At 36.4% G+C, this 22,118-nt stretch overlaps 1 protein-coding gene across 4 annotated transcripts in view; it reads left to right on the forward strand.

Annotated features, from left to right (window-relative positions):
* Positions 1-22,118, forward strand: part of ADGRV1 (adhesion G protein-coupled receptor V1) — a 412,710-nt gene that overhangs the window by 76,051 nt on the left and 314,541 nt on the right. For all 4 annotated transcript variants that reach the window (XM_073344461.1, XM_073344462.1, XM_073344463.1 and 1 more), the window contains 12 exons: positions 113-242; positions 2,607-2,687; positions 4,581-4,720; positions 5,615-6,224; positions 7,209-7,424; positions 9,493-9,708; positions 11,096-11,340; positions 13,185-13,366; positions 14,142-14,953; positions 16,547-16,756; positions 21,214-21,344; positions 21,628-21,727. In XM_073344461.1, the coding sequence (XP_073200562.1) occupies positions 113-242; positions 2,607-2,687; positions 4,581-4,720; positions 5,615-6,224; positions 7,209-7,424; positions 9,493-9,708; positions 11,096-11,340; positions 13,185-13,366; positions 14,142-14,953; positions 16,547-16,756; positions 21,214-21,344; positions 21,628-21,727 (3,073 nt within the window). The remainder of the gene's footprint in view (positions 1-112; positions 243-2,606; positions 2,688-4,580; positions 4,721-5,614; positions 6,225-7,208; positions 7,425-9,492; positions 9,709-11,095; positions 11,341-13,184; positions 13,367-14,141; positions 14,954-16,546; positions 16,757-21,213; positions 21,345-21,627; positions 21,728-22,118) is intronic.

A 22,118-nucleotide genomic window follows, 5' to 3' on the forward strand; every position in this document is an offset into this window, starting at 1 on the left:
AAATAGCAAAATTTTCCAATAGCAGAATGGAAGTCTTTTTTGCTGCAGTGAGTTCATACTGATACAATGAATAGACTTGAACAAAACCATAAAGAACTTTTTTATATTTCAGAGTATTGCAGGCACTTTGGAATTTCAGCCAGGAGAAAGATACAAGTATATTACTGTTAACATCACAGATAATTCTGTCCCTGAACTGGAAAAAGCTTTTAAGGTTGAGCTACTGAACCCAGAGGGAGGAGGTAAGACTCACACATCAACTCGTTGCCTACATATGCACAACCTATTTTAGGCACTGAGGGCTTATATACTTAAATACTGCTTAGAAGGTTAATCTTCCATGGTTGGAAATTTTTTCAAAAAGAAAGACTTAAGTTCAATTTTTTTTAGCAAATCTTCAGTTAATTCATTAATTTCATTGCAGAAAACAGCCATACCTCAGAGAAACTTGGACTGGTTGAATGCTATTAATCAACTGGATTATTGCTGTGCATTAATTAGGTCACCTAAATAAGTGCTTTTTATTTTCTTTTAATATAGCTTTTTTGCTTGATGATGAGAATTAGAATGATAAAAAAGTATTAACAGGTACATGAAAAATCATCTATCTCAGTTCAACAGTTTAAAAATATATTAAAAATAATAATTAACATTAGTCAAACAGAGTCAGATTAATCCCTTCTGACACTTACTTGAAGTTAGAGAAATCATATAAGAGATGAATTTGGCCCATAGTTTATTCAAATTGGTTATAGTAGTAAAAGGCTACATGGTTGGCTGAAGGGACTATGCTGCTGTAGACACTTGATGGACAGTTGTTTGATAAACTGAAGGATCTGTGAGAAGCTCAGGGAAACTTATACTAGAAGGTGCTTTCCCCAATCAGCTCCAAGTTTCTCTGCTTCCTCCACCTGACTCACCCAGACCACCCACAGACCTCCATTTCTTACACATCTTTGCTTTCTGGAGATGGTGCTTGTGGCACAGGTATGGAAAATACTGACTTCTCTCTCTCTCTCTCTCAAAAAAAAAAACCAGGATAACTTCAGTCAAAACCCAAAAATGTTTGTTTGAAATGCTGTTGCAGTGTTTTATGGGGTTGTAGTTCGGATACCTTTATGCTCTCATTTTGTTCTATGAAGAAAGCTCTCTGTATGAACCTACATCTCCCATGATGCACCATGAAAAAATTTGTGTAGTTGACAACCAAACTTTTTTTATCGAAAAACAGTTTTGACAGATTTTCAGCTAACCTTAGTTTAAAGCTCCAACAGACAGACACCTTCTACTACAAACCTCCTTGTTCCTCCTCCAATATCTCTGAGTGCATACACCCAAAGTAACTACCATCCAATAAACTGTATGGATTCTGAAGAATGTCCTGGACATTTCCTTTTGTCCTTTTGTTAACAGCACAACAAACATAAACATACTCTCTGAGGAAACAGGTTTCAGAGTGGTAGCCGTGTTAGTCTGTATTAGCAAAAAGAACGAGGAGTACTTGTGGCACCTTAGAGACTAACATTTATTTGAGCATGAGCTTTCATGGGCTAAAACCCACTTCATTGGATGCATGCAGTGGAAAATACAGCAGGAATATATATATATATATATATATATATACACACAGAGAACATGAAAAGATGGGTGTTTCCATACACACTATAATGTAATGAGAGTGATCACTTAAGGTGAACTATTATCAGCCGGAGAAAAAAACCTTTTGTAGTGATAATCAGGATGTCCCATTTCCAACAGTTGACAAGAAGGTGAGAGTAACAGTGTATATTTCCCCATGCTTATTTCCCCCCCACACACACTGTCACTCTCACCTTCTTGTCAACTGTTGGAAATGGGACATCCTGATTATCACTACAAAAGGTTTTTTTCTCCGGCTGATAATAGCTCACCTTAAGTGATCACTCTCATTACATTATAGTGTGTATGGAAACACCCATCTTTTCATGTTCTCTGTGTGTATATATATATATATATATATATATATATATAAATATATATATGTTTCTACTGTATTTTCCACTGCATGCATCCGATGAAGTGAGCTGTAGCTCACGAAAGCTTCTGCTTAAATAAATTTGTTAGTCTCTAAGGTGCCACAAGTACTCCTCGTTCTTTTTTCTGAGGAAACAGTAGCAACTAGTCAGTCATGTCATCATTAATTCTATTCCTTTTTAATTCTACTTATCAGTTACAAACCTACACCGCAGTTTGTGATCTCCTTTTTGTTTACAGCTTGAAGTCCTGTCTTACAAACTTCCTTTATGCTATACCACCTAAAATACTGGGCACCATTTCACAATAGCTCTTATTATCAGTCATCAAACCCTTAATGGCTAATTGTCAAAATTGATTTCCTCATAATTACCTTCAGCGTGATCATTTTAAATATATAAAATTAATGTGCTGTGTATGCTATTTCTGGCTTTGATCAGAGAACATGTATGCTTTCAAAGCCAAATTGGATGCTTTGCAGGAATATTCCCCTATTTTTTCCTTTTGTCTAAAAATGTTTAAAGTGCTTTCTGTCTTCTCTGTGTTATAAATATATATATGTGTATTGTGTGTCTTTGTGTGTCCTCTTGAAGTTGCTGAACTCTTTAGAAATGATGGGAGTGGTAGTGGTGATGGGGACTTGGAGTTCTTCCTGCCTGCTGTCCATCAACATGGTAAGCATCATGGTCTATCCTTTGTTTCTTAATTCATTACTGAAATATCTCACCCTAGTCCTCACTCATTTGGACTGGTTATAACTGAATTATCTCTCTCTCTCCCTCTCTATGCATTTCAACATAAGCTGAATTTCAATGACTATCAGCATAATTATTTATTCTGTAGAAAGTAGGAGCTTCCGTATAGTTAAGCTTGAATCCAAATTCCTTGTAAATCCCTTTGTTTTGTTCCTTTATGAATTTGACTTGGAAAATTGGTTTGGCTGAATATTGCTGCATTTGCTCTATAAGCAAAACATGCAGAAAATCCGTTAAATTGCAGGTAATTAAAAAATTGCCCTGCTTTGATATTTTGACTCATGCCTGACATAACTTGTGTTCAAACTTTACAAAAAATAATTAATTTGAACCACATAATGAAGCCAAACCTGAAAAATGTTGTCCGTTTGTTTGAAGATTGAAAAAGTTTTGAATGCTTTTTCCCACAATTTTTCATGTGTATGCATGTCTGTGTTGCCTGGTTCAGTCCAGAAGCAGAAGTGTAGAAATACAGTAAACAAGCAGGGTCTATTTTTGGAGAATTTCCAGTCTCCCTAGAAGCCAAAATATCCTGTTCGTGTGAGACTTCCAACCCTGTTTTGCAGACCCAAGAAGTTTAGAGAAGCATCCAAACTACACTAAACTTATCCAAGCCAAAAAGTACAAACCACTTTATTCATCTCTGGCTTTGAATTTCCCCCCTCAAATATATGTGTGTGTGTATACACATACTTAATGGGGCTCCCTGTTGTATATAGGATTTATTTTTCCCTTCCTTCTTCTGAAAGGGTTTCTCAGATGACCTAACTACTGGCTTTGTACAGTATCACAGTTCTCTTTCTGCCCCCCTTCTCTCCCAAATCCCTCTGTGATAACACCTTCCCTTTAACTCTTTACTACTTTCACTGTGTATTTTCATTAACTGTGCTTCAGAACTCTGGTCCCTCGGTTCTCAGTCACCCTACATTTCCATTTCCATTCCAGCAGAATGGGTGGCCAGCACTGCAGTACTGAAACTAGAGATCATAATTCCATATTGATGTGTGGGTTTTTTTTTAACATCACTGTTTAAACATTCCTATTCAAGCCAATAAAGGAATGATTTTTTAAATATGCAATCATCAGTATATATACAATTGCATGTTTAACTTGCACATGCAACTGTCATAGTTGGGTATACACATTAGGTCATTAGTGCACACATATGGCCAGTTAGATGTAAAAATGGCCATTTGCATGTTTAGATATGAGTTCTGTGCATAATGGTCATAACTGTGCATGCAAGGTAGTTGTGTGATGTTACACATACAGTTTTGTAACTGGGTCCTAATAGTCTCCAGTAATTTTAGAACCAGAATACTTTCTTTGTAAAATTGTCATCCAAGAAATAGCAAGACGATTTTTATGAGTATGCACACAAAAACATCAAAAGATTTTCAAAGATGACTAGGTGATTTAGACACAACTCCATTAATTTTACTGATAGTTTTGTGTTTAAATCTCCTAATTTACTGAAAAAATCTCATTCTTTGCCTTTATAATGTAGTTGAAAAAATAAGACCCTGACTAAAACAAATGTATTATCACATCCGGATTTAATTGCATTGAATTTTTTAGTGCATTTCCAATAATCTCAATTTGTTAATGGAAGGAGTAGAGTTATAAAACTGAGCAAACTCTTCTGTGGGCATAAAATGCTTAGATATAGCGTTTACCTCCAATTAGGAAGCATTCATGCAGAAAATATTCTGTTCATTGTTCCCATAGTACACTTCTTCTTTTAGCTTTTGATTTAGTGTAACTGAAGATACCGAAAAACTAATTCAGCTTTCTTGGAATTTGTACCTACAGCCAGCCTGGGAATAGCATCCCACATCATAGTGACCATTGATGCCTCTGATGATGCTCATGGTGTGTTTGAGTTCAGCGCTGAATCGCTCTCGGTCAGTGGGACAGAACCTGAGGATGGAGACAGTGTAATTGTGCTTCAGGTCACTACACTTCGCTTTTCATCTGTTGCTACACAATGCTTGTCTATTATTTCTGTGATCCTTTATTAAGGGTTGTAGACTTGTGGTTGTAACTTGAACAAACTATACATTCTTTTCATAATGCTTAGTTAATAAATTACTGTCAAATTTATAAGGTTAAATTTATGATATCAGTTAACAGATATTTTAAAAATAGAATTTTATCGTCCACTCAAATATTAGGTAGAGTAGAACCTCAAAGTTACAAATACCTCGGGACTGGAGGTTGTTCTTAACTCTGAAATGTTCATAACTCTGAACAAAACATTATGGTTGTTCTTTCATAAGTTTACAACTGAACATTGACTTAATACATCTTTGAAACTTTATTATGCAGAAGAAAAATGCTACTTTTAACCATCTTAATTTAAATGAAACAAGCACAGAAACAGTTTTCTTACCTTGTCATTTTTTTTAACGTTCCCTTTATTTTTTTAGTAGTTTATGTTTAACACAATACTGTACTGCATTTGCATTTTGTGTGTGTGTGTATCTGCTGCTGCCTGATTGTGTACTTCAAGTTCCAAATGAGGTGTATGATTGACCGGTCAGTTCGTAACTCTGGTGTTTGTATCTCGAGGTTCTACTATACTAATCTCTTATTAAAGAAACAGAATTGTTGATGGTATAAATTATTTTCTTACATAAATATTAAAAGAGAGGCTGACAAATACAGAAGATGGGAATGCAGCCTAGCTGAGGCAGTAATGGTTATAGATTTGCAGAAGGGATTCATATTTAACCCATCATGTCACAATTTTACAAGTCTTTCAATAGATTGGGATTTTGAGAAATATCCTTTTTCCTCCCCTTTGTAGTACAAAAATATTTAAATTTTCACATTTTGTGCTTTAGGTTGTCCGAAATCAGGGGGCCTTGTCCTGTGTCACTTTGCAGTGGATCATAGTCTGTGATCCTACTGAAGATCTGATCTCCACCTATGGCAATATAACTTTTGATATAGGGCAAAGAAGAGCAAACATAACAGTGCAAGTCTCACCTGATGAGTATCCTGAACTGGATAAGATGTTTTCTGTTTTGATCATCAATGTTTCCAGTGGTCGTCTTGGAATTCGTACTAATGCTACATTAACTGTTCTAGCTAATGATGATCCATATGGAATTTTCATCTTTTCTGAGAAAAATAGACCAATCAAAGTTGAGGAAGAAACCAAAAACATCACCCTAACAATAGTACGATTAAATGGTCTCCTGGGTACAGTCATGGTAACATACAGATCCGTGGGTGATGATGAAAAGTCACCCTATCTGAAATCAGATATTGCCAGAGCAACACAGGAAAGAGACTATATACCCATTTTCGGATTTGTGATCTTCAGAGCCAATAAAAGTGAGGCTAGCATAACTCTTCCTATTTTAGATGATAAGGATCCAGAGAGATCAGAATCTGTGTTTGTGGAGCTACTCAATATTGCTTTGATGGAAAGAGTGCAGGATAGACCAAGTAAGTGCTTTACACATAAATTGTATGCATTTTAGAGACTTGGTAATTGCAGTAAAATTTAACTGATCAAATTATAGTTTGCTTTCCTACCTCAAAATGTATTCATTTAAGAGATCTCTGTGTTACGTTTGGTGTTCTGGCAGTGTATTACCTTAAAATATTCCTTTGTCAGGATGCCACTGAAAACAATATGATTGTATTTCTTGTCCCTTTTTGTATTATTTTAACTGAGGCCTCTCTGGCCATGTAAATTACAAGGTTAGCTGTGAGCACGAGGTTCTGTTGATCAATCTCATTATTCTTGAGAAGCATAGCATAGTGAAATGACCAATTAGAAATTATATTGCATGCTGACCTTATACTTTGCTACTTCATGAACTTTTGCCTGTTTCTTTTAAATATAGAAAATGCATGCTGATCAGCCATTCAGTGATATTTGGGAGACCATAGACTGATTTGCCCTTCACAGTTCCCAAGCTTGTCTAATTAACTCTCCTACCCATTCTTGATAATCAGGAAAGCTTCAAATATATCTCTGTGGGGAGAGTGAACAGTTATATATATTTCATCATAAGAACCACAGAAATAATACTCTGATAGAGACTGTAGTGTGATTGCTACAGACCCGATAGAGAAATGAATGAATAAGTAATGATTTGGCACTGTCCCACCTTTTTGAGAAATAGGCTGATCATGTATACCACTTCAGAGGCTGTGATAGAAAACTCCTGCAGTAAGATATCAAGCTGTGCAGTTCAGGATTTATTGTTATGTTGTAATTTCAATAAACTTCTAAAAACTTTTATTGAGTGAGGTTGTGAAGTGTACTCTGTCCAGCTATGAATACTTTCAGTAAACTAGTTTTGTTGAAGAATGGTAGTAACTGATAAGATACCATGAAACTCACTTAAGTTTCTGAGGTCTCCTGTAGGTATACAATAAAGATCCCAGACTCTCTCTTACCAAGTTCCTGTTGTATTTCAGTTATGAATTCTCCTCGCCTTGGACCTAAGGGTGATACAGTAGCTCATATAATTATCAATGCCAATGATGATGCTTTTGGAACACTTCAGCTCTCCACTCCAGCTGTGCGAGTTGCTGAAAACTACATTGGACCGATCATCAATGTGACCAGAGCAGGAGGAATATTTGCAGATGTTTCTGTGAAGTTTAAAGCTGTGCCAATAACTGCAACAGCTGGTAAGAAAAGAGAATTGTAAAAATACACATACTGTGTCAAGGTTGCAATCCAATACATAGCATATAGATTCATAGATACTAAGGTCAGAAAGGACCATTATGATCATCTAGTCTGACCACCTGCACAACGCAGGCCACAGAATTTCACCGACCCACTCCAGCGAAAAACCTCTCACCTATGTCTGAGCTATTGAAGTCCTCAAATTGTGGTTTAAAGACTTCAAGGAGCAGAGAATCCTCCAGCAAGTGACCCGTGCCCAGTGCTACAGAGGAAGGCGAAAAACCTCCAGGGCCTCTTCCAATCTGCCCTGGAGGAAAATTCCTTCCCGACCCCAAATATGGCGATCAGCTAAACCCTGAGCATATGGGCAAGATTCACCAGCCAGATACTACAGAAAATTCTTTCCTGGGTAACTCAGATCCCACCCCATCTAATATCCCATCACAGGCCATTGGGCCTATTTACCATGAATATTTTAATTACCAAAACCATGTTATCCCATCATACCATTTCCTCCATAAACTTATCGAGTTTAATCTTAAAGCCAGATAGATCTTTTGCCCCCCACTGCTTCCCTTGGAAGGCTATTCCAAAACTTTACTCCTCTGATGGTTAGAAACCTTCATCTGATTTCAAGTCTAAACTTCCTGGTGGCCAGTTTATATCCATTTGTTCTTGTGTCCACATTGGTACTGAGCTTAAATAATTCCTCTCCCTCTCCGGTATATTCTCTAGCAAGGAAAATCAACAGGAGTAATGAGGCGCTTACTTGAGTAGTAAAGAGTAATAAAGAACATAGGCCCTGTGCTGTATGCCAGTAGAAATAAATAGCATTTTAGTTAATAGCAATTATTAAAGAAACTATTAGTGGATATATGGTTTATATGACTGTCAGTAATACACAACTGCTTTATGAAAGGGGCATTGTCATTTTAGAGTCAAGCCCAATTTAAATAAATGAGTTAAAAGCAGTTTCAGGATTAAGATCACCTTCCCATTTTGGGCTTTTATAGATCCACATTTTACTATTTTAAAAACTGGTAATCTCTCCTGGTGTTGTCTGAAAAATCCAAAGAGACAATGGAAACTGTTTAACTTGGACCTTGATCCTGCAAACTTTTATTCACATGAATAATCCCATGAAACTAAGAAAACAAGACAAAGAAAGTGAAACATTGGAGAAATATGTTCTCTTTACTCTCTTTCAGCTGTAGTAAACTCTGATGTTACTTGTAACAGTACTAGGGAAAATAATTCCATGCGGATTTTTAAGTTGATCGTCATCTTTTATGTAAACATTATAGTTATATTATTGCTAAGGACTTGTCTTCATTGCAATATTAGCTCAAAGCTATAACTCAAGTGTTGCCCCAACCTGGGGTCCACACACACAAGATTCCAGCTCAAGTTAAGTGTTAGTTTAAGCTTGAGCTAGCTGATCTGGAGGTGTGTGTGTGTGTGTGTGTGTGTGTGTGTAGGCGGGACAGAGTGCTGCTGAAGCATAAGGTAATAATTCAGTGGGTAATGGGGATGTAGCAGCTTCAATTACAGCAACTCATCAGATGCTAATCTAATCACTCTGCTAAACCAATCATTCTGTATAGCTTGAATGGTGTTTTCACAGTGTGGTCATTCTTACTTGAGCAAGCAAATGGTTGCAATCTGTTAGCTAACTCCACTTGGAAGAAGGTGCTTCTGGTCACCAGTGCACCTGGAACTCCAAGAGCAGTTGGCAATGCAGACACAACCCCAGACTGGAAACCACTTTGATAGAGTGGGCATATCCCATTCAACAATGGGATTGGACAACACCAGCCACTGTCTCCAAATGTTTCCCCCATTTACCAGTATAATCTCTATCTTGTCCAAGCTGAGCCTCAACCATTTCTCTGCTGTCCAAGCCACAGACTCCAACTGACACTAGAAAAGCAAAGTTACTGCATTGTTTGGGATTGCAGAGAAAGGAGTTTTATTGGGTGCTGCATGCAACCACGATAGGAATAACAGCATGTAGGAATTGTGTTTAAAACATTTCCTGAGGTAGCAACATAGTTTTTTTTTGCGCAGGTGAAGACTACAGTGTAGCCTCATCAGATGTTGTCTTACTAGAAGGGGAAACCAGTAAAGCGGTGCCAATTTATATCATTAATGATATCAACCCCGAAGATGAAGAAATCTTTCATGTGCAGCTGCTGAATCACACAACAGGAGGAGCCTTGCTTGGAGCATTGACTCAATCAGTCATTACCATTGAGGCCTCTGATGATCCATTTGGATCTTTTGGTAAATTGGACCCATTTGAATGTCTTTACTTTTCTTCTTTAACAAATCTGTGTAGACATGTTGTGGATGTACTATATCTTCCAGGGTGCGCCATGGTCTCCCTCTGAGCTGTGCCATCACTGTGTATTGTGGAAAATACACGCTGGCCAGGGAGCCTGGCCCTGAGGAGGCCATGAGGCTCAGTGGAACTCTGTTTAATGTTGAACCAAGCCAAAATGAAACGTTTCATTTCAATTAAAATGAGAATGTTTCGATATAACCTAATGGAAATTTTTTGAAATTCCATGGAAAAACTTGGATATTTTTAGTTTTTATCCCATTTGGGACAAAAACAAATGTCCAGAATTTCCAGCAGGTTAGAAATCCTGTTTTGTTTTGTTTTTTGATCAGCACACCTCACCGTGAACCTGGGGTGGATTTAAACCAGTGACCTAGAAATGAAAACTGTGTGCCATCACTAACCCCGTAAGCCATCCAGTCTACCGCGTTACTAAATAGTAAACCAATACAATGTTTAAACAACTGGGAGTTGAAAAAATCACATATATAGTGGAAGTTATGTATTACTGTTTTCCATGGAATTTTTTCCCACCTCATGTGCTATCTTTACAGTAGAACTGATTGAGAGAAACGGGGGGAAATTGTGTGGGAAAAAATTCAGCATAATTTTCATTCTGCAGGTTTAGAAAAAGAACAAAGTTTATGCTCATTTGAAATTTTGTATGAAAATTTGTTTTTAAATTTTTTGGAACAAAAATGTTCATTTTTTGGCATTTTGACTTTTCCTTGTGTTCTGCCTTTTTTCCTCTTTCCTTCTTTGTTTTTTGTTTCCATTTTTTAGTGGCAAAAGAGGAAAAGACAGAAAAATTGTGATCTAAAATAATGAAAAATGGCTACAATTTTTGTTTTGTTTCTTTTTAAAAAAGGACATAGTAAAACCCCCAATTTTTGTGAAAAATCTCTGATTTGGGAGGAAAAAACATTTTTGAGAAAACATTTTTGGTGTGAAATATTTAGATTAGATCTGTCTGATTGCTGTCTCTATTCTCTTGCTGGGAAAGGTGATTAGAGGTGGCTCTTAGTGTCTTTCTCTTCCAGTTCTTAGTAAACATGTAGTGAAAGGTTCCTGATCATGTGTGGGAGTTTACCCATCACTTACCTGAACTATATATAGGCAAAGCTAGTAGACTTAGCACCTCCATTTCACAAACACCAATTATAATCTCATGTCAAATAAAATAAAATAAAAGTAGTTTAATTTTGCAAAGTGTGTATGCTGCAAATGGTTTCAGCAAAATGAACAAAGAATTTTAATGAGGAATTTGTTTGATTCCTTAAGCCTCAGTGTTAGTGATGAGGAAATAAGTTTCTCTACCATGTACTTCAGTTTTTCAGGTCAATGAACTCACTGTGGAAGAGCCAGAGTTCAATTCGGTAATGGTAAATTTGCCAGTAATCCGTAATGCTGGGACACTCGGCAATGTTACCATTCAGTGGATTGCCACCATTAATGGACAGCTTGCTACGGGTGACTTGCGTGTTATCTCTGGTAATGTTACCTTTGCCCCTGGGGAAACCATTCAGACGCTGTTGTTAGAGATCCTGGCTGATGATGATCCAGAAATCCAAGAGGTGAGTTGAACATCTAGACCCTATCTGGAATGACACTGTCCAGAAATGTTTGGTATCTCTGTTTTATATAGTGATGGGTTAGAAACCAAGAGATTTTATTCAAAAGAAAGGGAAATCAAGCTGAAAATACTGTTCTGGAAAATTATAAAACAATTTTCAGATACATTAATTAGTATTTATTCTTTGATCCTTGCTGCTGATATTCTTCTATAAGATTCAATAAATCTGTGAATAAATGAGACTATCTAAGCAATGTAATCTTTTTCTTAGGTTTGGTTTACTAGAGATAGATACATTGAACCTGATTCATTATCTAGCTGAACATCCTAGAATTATATTGCAATATGTATGGGAAATAAAACTAAACACCTGGTTACAATATGTATGAATTGCAGTGGTTAAATCTGACCCATGGTAAGGCAAAACTGAAGTCAGTGGTGTTGCACTGGTTTACACAAGGGCTGTACATAGACCATTATATAATCTAGAGAGAAACAGTGCTACGGGGGTGGGAGAGAAATTATTACAATATGATCAAACACGTTACTAAAGATTGTATAGTGTAACTAAGAGGGAAAGTGCTTTCATATTTAAGTGTGCACATTTGAGTAATTTATGTTTTGTGTCTGACTTGGTATGGAGTTTTGAAAGAGTTTCCTATTTTTTTATAAGTTTTAGTTCTTCTGAACTATCCTGGTCATGAGCCTGAGGAAAATATAGTATTTCAGTATTTTTTTTTAAATAAAGGAATGAAAATAATCCTGAAACCAAAAACAGTTTTCTATCTGGTTTGGTTTACACCACCATGATGTTAAAATAAATGATTAAGCTAATTAAAACAAGCACTCTCAACTCTGTGGCTATGTTTAGACTCTTTCAGAGTATCTTCCCTATTTTTAATTAAATAGAGAACTGTTTGCTCTACAAAATTGCCTATAGTTTGTGTCATGCAACAGTGGGTATGATAAGGAATGTAATAAATAAGTTCAAGGGTTTTTGTGAGCATGAAACTTTTTGCATGCAAACAAATGCACAAACGTTTTTCATGCACTAAAATCTTCATGACCAGTTGATGGGATTTCTACACACCTGTAAAATCTAACTGACCATGGGTGTTCAGACTACATCAAAAGGGCTGTTATAGTAGAAATTTCCACTAGTGTAGATCATGTTTTACAGGTAGTATGAATTTTGGTTATGGAGTATATACATGACAGTTGTACTTCTTAGCAGTGGGGAGAAGAAATCTTCACTGCATCTTAAGCAGTGCGTGTTATGTGTTTCAGGGATAATAGCTTCTCATATCCCTTGATAATATATCGATGGCATATACCTTCTGTAGTTATAGCAATGCTATTTATGATACTGTAGAGTAATAACTCTATCTTTTACTTTGTCACTTACTGTGGTGGAATGCTGGAATGACTATAGGGAAGCCAGCAGAATCCCAAAAATGGGATTCCCCAAATTTTAATGGGTAGATAGGAGTGTAGGAACATGACTTAAATTGATTCAGTAATAATTGAAGCTGTGCAACTCACTGCTCACCCAGAACACTTCTGTGTTAGTCTTTTAATCTGTATGGTTTGCTGTTTAACATGTAGCCTTAAACAGCCCTTTAAATCCAAACATTTTAGAAACACGAAGGGCTATATCATGAACCTTTTGGTGTTATTAATGAACAGTTCCTTGCATGAGTAATCCCACTGCAGTCAATAGGGCTACTTAGGCTACTTATTACTGCTCACCAATGGGAGCCAATAGTTCAAACCGAGCTGGCCCTAAATGATTTATCTTGGTTTCGCAATATAATGTTATTAAGGAAAGTCTAATTATATTTTTAGGTTATCCATGTGCAATTAACCCAGGCCTCGAATGGAGGTGCTATTGGGTTAGATGGCATGGCAAATATTATAATACCTGCCAATGATAATCCTTATGGAACAGTCTGTTTTCATCATGCCTTGTACCGAATTCAGGAGCCACTGGAAAGAAGTTCATTTGCAAACATAACTGTCAAGAGAAGGTTTGTTTAATGTTTGTTTTTTGTGTAAGTATTTGTGGTCCTTCTCCTGAGTCTTTACCGAAATTACAACTCCATGGGCTTTTTCTCATTTTAAATTTTGTTCTGATTTCCTTCTTGTACAGTTTAACTTGTCATCTAATCAGAGTAATCTTTGGCTTCTATATTTATGCTCTTTTAGTTTAAACCACATATGTCTCTTTATCAGAAACATTTAGAAAGAAACGTCTTTTTAAATTTGTCTTATTAATTCTTATAAACATTTAGGGCTAGAGCGTTCCCTGCTCCCAGGAGTCTAGACAGAGGATAAGAGAGGGCAAGGCTAAATATGGCTGTGTAGAAGCTGTCTATATCATGACTCAGGCATGGGGGAGGGAGAGCAGGCATTACTTCTGTGATATGACCTCCTATGAATAAATGGAAGGAGAGAGAGGACAGGGCAGGACAGCTCTGGCTTCTCTCCTTGGCCATCTGGCATAGCTAGCAGGTTGCAAGGGGAGTAATCTGCATTGTTTCAGCTATGTATGATTAACCATAACACATACTATAAATAATCAGAGGTGCCTTTCACACAGGGCCACAGCTAAATTATTCTAGTAGCAGCTTCAGAGAGGATGGATTTTGAATGGTGTTTAGATTGTTTGAAACCACTGAACAATTTTGAAAAGGCTGATAACTTGTATTCAGGTCACTCTTCTTAATGTAGAGGCCTACAGATGTAAGAAAAACTGTCTTCACTTATTAATATGACTGTCTTATCCATCACCACATCCTTTAGTGAGGGAAGATTTGGTGAACTGCAGGTGTTCTACAGTACTTCTGAGGTTGATGTAGTAGCTCTTGCAATAGAGCAAGGCCAAGATATGCTGTCCTACTATGAATTTCCTGTGCAAGGAATTCCTAACCAGCTGTCAAGGACTAAAGTGAATGTCTCAACAGCAAGTGATCCATTACACACCTGTGCAATTCAGTGCCTAAAAGAACAAGCATGTTTCGCCTTTACATTCTCTAGTGCCTCTGGGTTTCCTTTGTGTTTTTGGCTGACATCATGGATCAGCCAAGTAACCAGTAACTCAGGATTCTGGACCTACAAGAAAAATGTCACCAGTGTGTCCTCTCTTTTTGGTGCACAAGCCATTGCTGGCAGTGACTATGAATCAGTTACAGGTCAATGGGCCATAATGCTGGAAGGGGAACAGTTTGCAAATCTCACAGTTACTGTACTTCCTGACAATTTGCCAGAGTTGGATGAGAAGTTTACTGTATCCCTTTTGAAGGTTGAACTGATGAACACCTCAGCGAGCTTAAAAAACCAGCCAATGATAGGAAAGCCAAATACCTCCACAGTTGTCATAACGATGAATGGAGATGCCTTTGGAGTGTTTGTGATCTACTGTGTAAATCTCAATGCAACAGAGAAAGGTCTATATGTGGAAGTTGAAGAACGTCTTCAGACCAATGTGCAGCTTATGATACACAGAACAGAAGGCAGCCTGGGACAGGTGACAGTGGAATGGAGTGTGATTGGTGGAACAGCTACCCAAAACTTGGATTTTGTAGGTGGTGGTGAGATTCTGGTGTTTGCTGAAGGTGAGGCAAGGTTTACATTCATTTTTTCCCTTTCTAGATGGAGAAAAGTAGAGGGAGCTAGATAAGTAGATTTCTTGAGTTTTAAACCTGGGTGTCAATTTATTACTAGGCTATGCCTTCTGGAATACACTCTGTTGTGTGATAGATGTACATTCTCAAGCATATTATGATATTTAGCAGCTCATCAGCATGCGCCTCAAGATCCAATTTCCTGTAATAAAATATATATATATAAATGTAATAGTAAAATTTGTAAACATGACTGGGTCCTTCAGAGAACTTTGCACTGCTCTAGTTTTCATCTCATTTACACTGAATAACTCCACTGAAGGCAGTAGTTGTACCAGTGTAAGTGAGATCAGGATGAGGCACAAAGGTGTTTTTTTTTTCATCCTTCAATGCAAAAACTAATCTTTAAAAAGCCAACCTTTTAAGATGGCTGCCCCCGCTTTCCCAATTAGCTGTGTTCTTGAAATGAAAGTATCTTTTTAATTTAAAAAGATTTCATTAATTTCACAACAAAGAAAGCATACCTAAGAATTTACAAGTGAGACAAATAAGTAACTGGCAGACATTGCTTATATGCAATGCAGCATGACACATACATCATTTTGATGAATGATAGAGAGAGGTCATTTACAAGCAACTGAAGGGAGTGTAATATACACTTTTTTACTATGTCATTTATGTTGATGAGTCATCAAACTCCAACTAATGACCAGCAATGCTAATTCTGACACTGAGATATAATTTTGTTGGTACTTTATAAAAAAGATTCATACAAAACAGATTAAAAAAGGAATTAAAAAGACAGTAGGGTAAGAAATATGTATTTTGTGACCAAGTATGTTCATAACCCTAAAACATACTTAAGTATTTCACATACATTGAACAATAGGATTGTATTGGAGATTTCAGTGGTTTTTTGGGAACTGGTTGACTAGTACAGTTTTCTAGTTATATTGGTCTGATTAGGTAACATGGAAGGTAGATACCAAGTCCATGTGAAAGGGTTGTGGGATGAGAGGATTGCTGAATGCAAACCCTGAGTTGGTCTATTCAAATTCAATTCATACAAGAGAGTGTATGTGTATATATGTGTACACCCCTATATATATAGCATTTAGGTTGTTATTTAAACTCCGACTTGGTAAGACTATTCAAATTCAGTTCATTAGAGAGAAAAGGATGCACTGTTGTTTTCTTTTACAAGAACAGCTCTCCCCTTTTCCAAATAGAGTTAGAAAGCTGAAGCAAATACTGAGTGATTAAAGTGTTCTGCACACTCAAAAGTTAATTATTTCCTGTTTGAAGGCTGTTTGTTATAATTGATATGGTACGTTGAATAGTTGTTGCAGTGCTATAGATTTACATAATTTATATATTTTTAAGTATTTCCTAACAAAGAGGATGATTAAGCCCCCTTTGAAAGTGTAGAATCATAGGGTTAGAAGGGACTGCAAGGTCATCTAGTCAACCCCTTCTGCCAAGATGTAGAATTTGTGGTGTCTAAACCATCCGAGACAGATGGCTATCCAGTATGCCATTTGTTATGGCTTTGATACCTATATTTTCTTCTATTTTTCCTTACAGGTGAAACTAAAAAGATGGTCACATTGACCATTTTAGATGATCCAGAGCCAGAGGATAATGAAAATATTATAATCAGCCTGACCCACACTGAAGGAGGAAGTCGTATTCTTCCTAGCTCAGACACTGTCACTGTGGTTATTCTGGCTAATGACAATGTGGCAGGAGTTATTAGCTTTCAGACAGCCTCAAGATCTGTTATTGGTCATGAAGGTGGGTTCCTCTTTATGTTGACCTCACTAACTCCATTTGCGATCAACTTCCTTATTCATACTTTCTCTTAATGAGGACTTACATTGTTTGTCCATTTAATTGTGTTGGTAAAAGTAATCAGAGAACCATTGAGTATATGCAAACAAAGGACTATCTAGCTACCCTTCATGTGTTCCATTGTAGTTTAGATGTCTTTCAAATATAAGACTCAGAAAACCCATTGACTGGATAGAGAGAGATTGGGTTCAAAACATGCTATATAACTTCAGCAGTACTTCCCATTTGCTTTCTGAAGCTCACATCTTGTCACTCTAGTTTTAACACCTACTAGCCCCTTTTTAACTTTCCCCCTTATATTCATTTAGTGCCAAATTCTGCACCTGGATACAACCCCTTTTGACTTCATATTATATAGGTACCTATGCATATCTAGCAGTGGTCTTATGTATAACTTCTGATATAATAGAATAGAATCTGTTAATGATTCTCACCTGCTTTAAATATTCTGAAAGACACTACTAAAAAGATATTGGGACCTTGTTAAGCGTTAGCACATCTTTTTCTCATTCCCTCATTGCCCTGCTGGTGGGTGAATTACCACTTGTGTTTTGACTGTGGCCACTGATTTGGGGTGTATCAGTCCTGTCTTGTCTCTGTCAGGCTTAAAATAGTGTCATGTGGACATTCAAGAAGAACTGTAAGAGTTTGAATTGGACAAAATGTTTTTCTGTTAGTGCCTTAAAGGGACACATTGCATGTTTGGTCTAAAGGTTTGCTGTATTTTTATATGGTGATTGCTTTGGTTTGTCTTTTGCTTGAATCTAAAAGAGCTACAGCATCATATTCCTCTAAAATTTGATAAGCAGTCTGTCAAGACAAACTAAACAAAACAGACGTTCATTTCCCAGAGAATGTGTAGATTGTACTTTTTTGTTGGAAAAAAAAATTCTCAATTGATCTTTGTAAACCAAATATGATAATTGCTATACATGAAAGGACATCATAACTCTTTGAAAATTTTATGTAGCTGGTTTATGTTGATTCTGTGCTGGTGTGTGCCTCAGTTTTCATCCTTTATTCCTCTGCATTAATGGTTCTGATCAGCATGTCAAACCAGCTGTAATCTGACAAGCTAAGAAGAGCCATCAATGAGCACAAGGAATTAACAGAAACTGTCTTGGTACCAGAGATTATGGTGACCCTCATGAGTCTTTTCAACTTGTTAAAGTTAATTTACAAAACAGTAGCAAAACTGGTCCTTTGGAACTGAAATGTTTTGTTCTATTTGGAAACTCCACTGAGCATTGATTCTCCAGCTACAAAAGAACAAGAATGTATTGGCTTGCAGCAAGAAAAAAAATAATCCTATAGAATCTCTTGATTAAAAAGAGTGAACTAGGTCTTCATAGGGGCATACGGAGGGCTTGATTTTGCCTTTTAATACCTGTTTTTTCTTGTGCTGAAACCATAACTATTGATACCAGACAAAACAACTCCAAATGCTATGTTGTTTAATATTTACTGTATTACTAAATAGTTTCACTGTCGATCAGTTTAAAAAAGTTATTTTCAAGATAAAAATATTGTACGTCTCACACATTTTTAGGCAGGTATTCACTGTCCCTAAGCCACATGTATAAATCTTCAGACTTGGGTAAGACACTAAAAATTAAAATAGGGGGAAAAAGTGAAATTGACCTAATGAAACATTTTCAGTCTCCAGAGATCCTTTTATATTTGTTCCAGTCTACTGAAGGCAGAAATTGTATTCATAATACTCACTTTTACCTGAGTTCTTTCTGGATATGACAACCAAAGATCTTAATAATACTGGTCACTAATGGACTGTCCAGAATCAGTAAAAGTGTTCACTTAGATTAGAACTTTTAATCCAGTGTTTTGATTAATGACGAGTGCTCAAGATGAGTGCACATTGTAACTGATTCCCACATCATAATTCATTTTGTTGTGAACAATGAAAAATCATTGTATTGTATGATTTTGAAATATGCTGTGTCTTATTTGTGCATTTTGCAATTGTGGTACTAAAATATTCTAAGTATTGATTTTGTTTTTAAATGGATGTGCAAAATTCTCAAATAGGATAGAATGTGTTTCAGTGCAGTGTTGAACAATATGATGATGTTCCTCTTTGGAAACCGTAGATCTGTTGTGTACACTCAGGTTTGCCGCTCTTCAGAAACACAATCATAATGATGTCACATTGAATAGATTTTGAACTTTCTTTTCTATTGGAAACAGCAATGGAGCAGCTTAAGGCAAGGTGTGAACATCAGCACAATCCCAGGAGTTAACTTTTGAAATGCTGACGCCTAAATACACATACTATTCTACTTTATTGTAAATGGGCTTCATTTTATGTTTGTAAAGTTCATATATTTTCTTAAAATTATTTATACTGCTTCTTTAAAAATTATTTCTATTGTAGTCTCCTAAAATTAATAACTAATTTCCATCTCATTTCAGTGATGGACAAATATGGGATAGCAGTGGTTCTTCAACAGAACAGAAAATACTTAGAATAATTTTATGATGTCCTTCCTGTCAATTTTAGCAGCATAATACTACTTATAAGTATCCTGTCATGTGGCTGCTCTAAATTACACGGGGCTGGACCGCCCCCACCTGACCCTATGATTATGGCGGAGCCAATGTGGTGTAAAGCCATCATAGCCACATACCTTTCCTTCCCTTTCTTAGCTGCACCAGGCTGAGCTCAGGTGCACCTTTGGATCTGGCTGAGATCTCACACACTATAATCCAGGAAGAGTTCCATTAAAAACCAGTGGAGTCACACTGGTGTTATATCATGATACAGACCCAACAAGTCAAACCATATGCCCATTTTATGCAACAGTAAGGGACACAAGTCCTAGCTGGCCACATAGACTGGTTTTGCACTGGACTATTATCCAGAGAAAAGTAATCGCAGGGTAAAAAAGGAGAGGAGGAGAATCTTGCCTCTTCTGTGAGTGGTAGTTTCAGATAGATGTAGAAGCACCTGGTCCTTTCTCATCCAGCCTTACCTTCTCCCCTCTTTTGCCCTTCAGCTGGGTTTGTTCAGAGGCAACTTGAACCATGTAGTTCCATGGATTTGATTATGCCCAGGATTAGCAACAGTGAGAAAAATTCTAAATCATTTCTTTGAATATCTCTAATATAAACTGGTCAGAAAGTCATTTTCTGGCAGTAGAAATATTGAACAGAACTTGTGAAGGCTGTATTTATGTACCCCTAAAATATTGTTTAAGGAGGGAAAATATAATCTTAGCTGCATGCATTTTCTTATATTTCAGTGAATAAGAATGATGCAGCATAAAACCTTCAGACAGCTAAGAGATGTGTTGTATTAACATACCCAAATATTTTGATACTGTAGGTTTCTGCACATTTTCCTGTCTTTCAGAAGCCAATGCAATACTGTATGTACTGGCAAGCTTAAACCTTGTGCATCTGAAAAATACTGTTGAAATACATATGCAGTATGCTTATGTTTTAGAAATAAACATCTGTCATATAATGTGTATGTATACATATATATGTTCACCCCCCCAACTATACACGCTAATGTATATCTTCATGTTGATATAATATATGAAGCCTCAAGCCATCTTTTTACATTTATGAGCTTATTTTTATCTTTTTGTTTTTCATACATTTTGCAATGATTGCTATACTATTCATTAGTTTTTTATTAAATTATCCATTAGACTGAATGATAGAAATGCGAAAAGTATAATTATTGTATTTTTTATAAATTAACATTGATAACACTTCGGTCGATTGATATAGTATGTCCTGAGAAATCATAGGAAGCTATTAACTTTTTGTGAAGAATTTCTTTTGTATTTTAAAAAATCTATAACTGATGCTATTATGTAAGTTAAAACTCACATAAACGGAATTTACAGGTAATTGCAAGCATTTTTGTGCATGCATTGTAGAAAATTATATTACAGTGCAATATTATCAACATGTATATTTCTTGCCAGTGAACTGCTATAGGAATTTACTTGTGTCATAGCTAGTACATACAGCATTTACTATCTTGTGTAGTCTACGGATTGCCATTGTTCTGGTGTTTGTGCATGTTCTGATGGGTATGGGATTCTGATGGGATTCATTTTTGCCTTTACGCTGTAGTTGCTTTATAAGTCCTCGCATGCATTTGATAGCTTTTTCCATTACATTTTTCAAAATTGAACTAAAAACAGAACTGAAAGGTTTAGAATTTGGATTTCTCCTTCTTCTTTTATGTTAAAAGCAAACGTGTGTTACATAGTGAGCCTCTTTGTAAAGTATCAGTGGATACTTGAATTTCTTGGTTTTGGAAAAGTTACCATGATTATGGAATGCATGCTTCTGATTCTTATATGACTGATACACAGCAAGGCAGTTTCCCTACAGCAAACATTTTATGATGTTATTATTCCTAGGAGAAGAATTGCAGTTCCACATTCTAAGAACTGCTCCTGGACTGGGAAATGTTACTGTTAATTGGAAAATTGTTGGACATCGCCTAGATCAAACCTTTGAAAACTATTCTGGAATACTTTTCTTTCCCGAGGTAACCCCATACAGAGTAACTGTGTTCAGCAGCCAAAGCTAGAGATAATATTGAAATGAAGGCTGAAGTGGAAAAGGGTGAACACCTTTCCAAATAGTATTGTTTCCTGACCTATTTGATTTTTGTAGCTCTCTATCTTAGAGGTCCAAATTGTAGGTAGCTTTTAATTTTTGCTATTTTAAATTTAAAACTTCTTGGATGGAATCATTCAAAATCTGTGACAGATAGCATCCTGGGTTTTGTACAGCGATAACTAACCTATTTTGCCACTTAAAATAAACAGGAGTCATTGAATCTAACATTCTGTGTTCATCTGCTGGATGACCATATTCCTGAAGAAAAGGAAGGATACCAAGTAGTCCTATTCGACATCAGAACTCAAGGTAATGCAAAAGTGTAGCATGGTGAATCTCAAATGGGAAAAGGATGTCATTTGCATTATTGTTTTAATTTATTTGTGACTTTTTAAAGCACTGTACTTTATTACTTAAGTTGTGAAACTTTGTTTCCATGTACTGAAGTTTGGTGGTCCTTCTTTATCTGCATACTGGCTCTAGAGTGTTCTGACTGATATGTTTTGATTGGTTTTACAGTGGGATCAACTCTGTCCAGCAAATTCTGTGAGAGCTGCACCCCTGTAAATAGGAACAGAATTGGACCCAATAATGCCTTTTGGTTATAGTTGCTATGAAATAAGCCACTATTTATATCTGTTCAGACAATTCGTCTTGTCCTGTCACAAGCAGACTTCCCCATTGACTGTTGATTTCTGCA

This window comes from Lepidochelys kempii, chromosome 5 (assembly GCF_965140265.1).
Source record: "Lepidochelys kempii isolate rLepKem1 chromosome 5, rLepKem1.hap2, whole genome shotgun sequence".
NCBI classification, from domain to species: Eukaryota; Metazoa; Chordata; order Testudines; family Cheloniidae; genus Lepidochelys; species Lepidochelys kempii.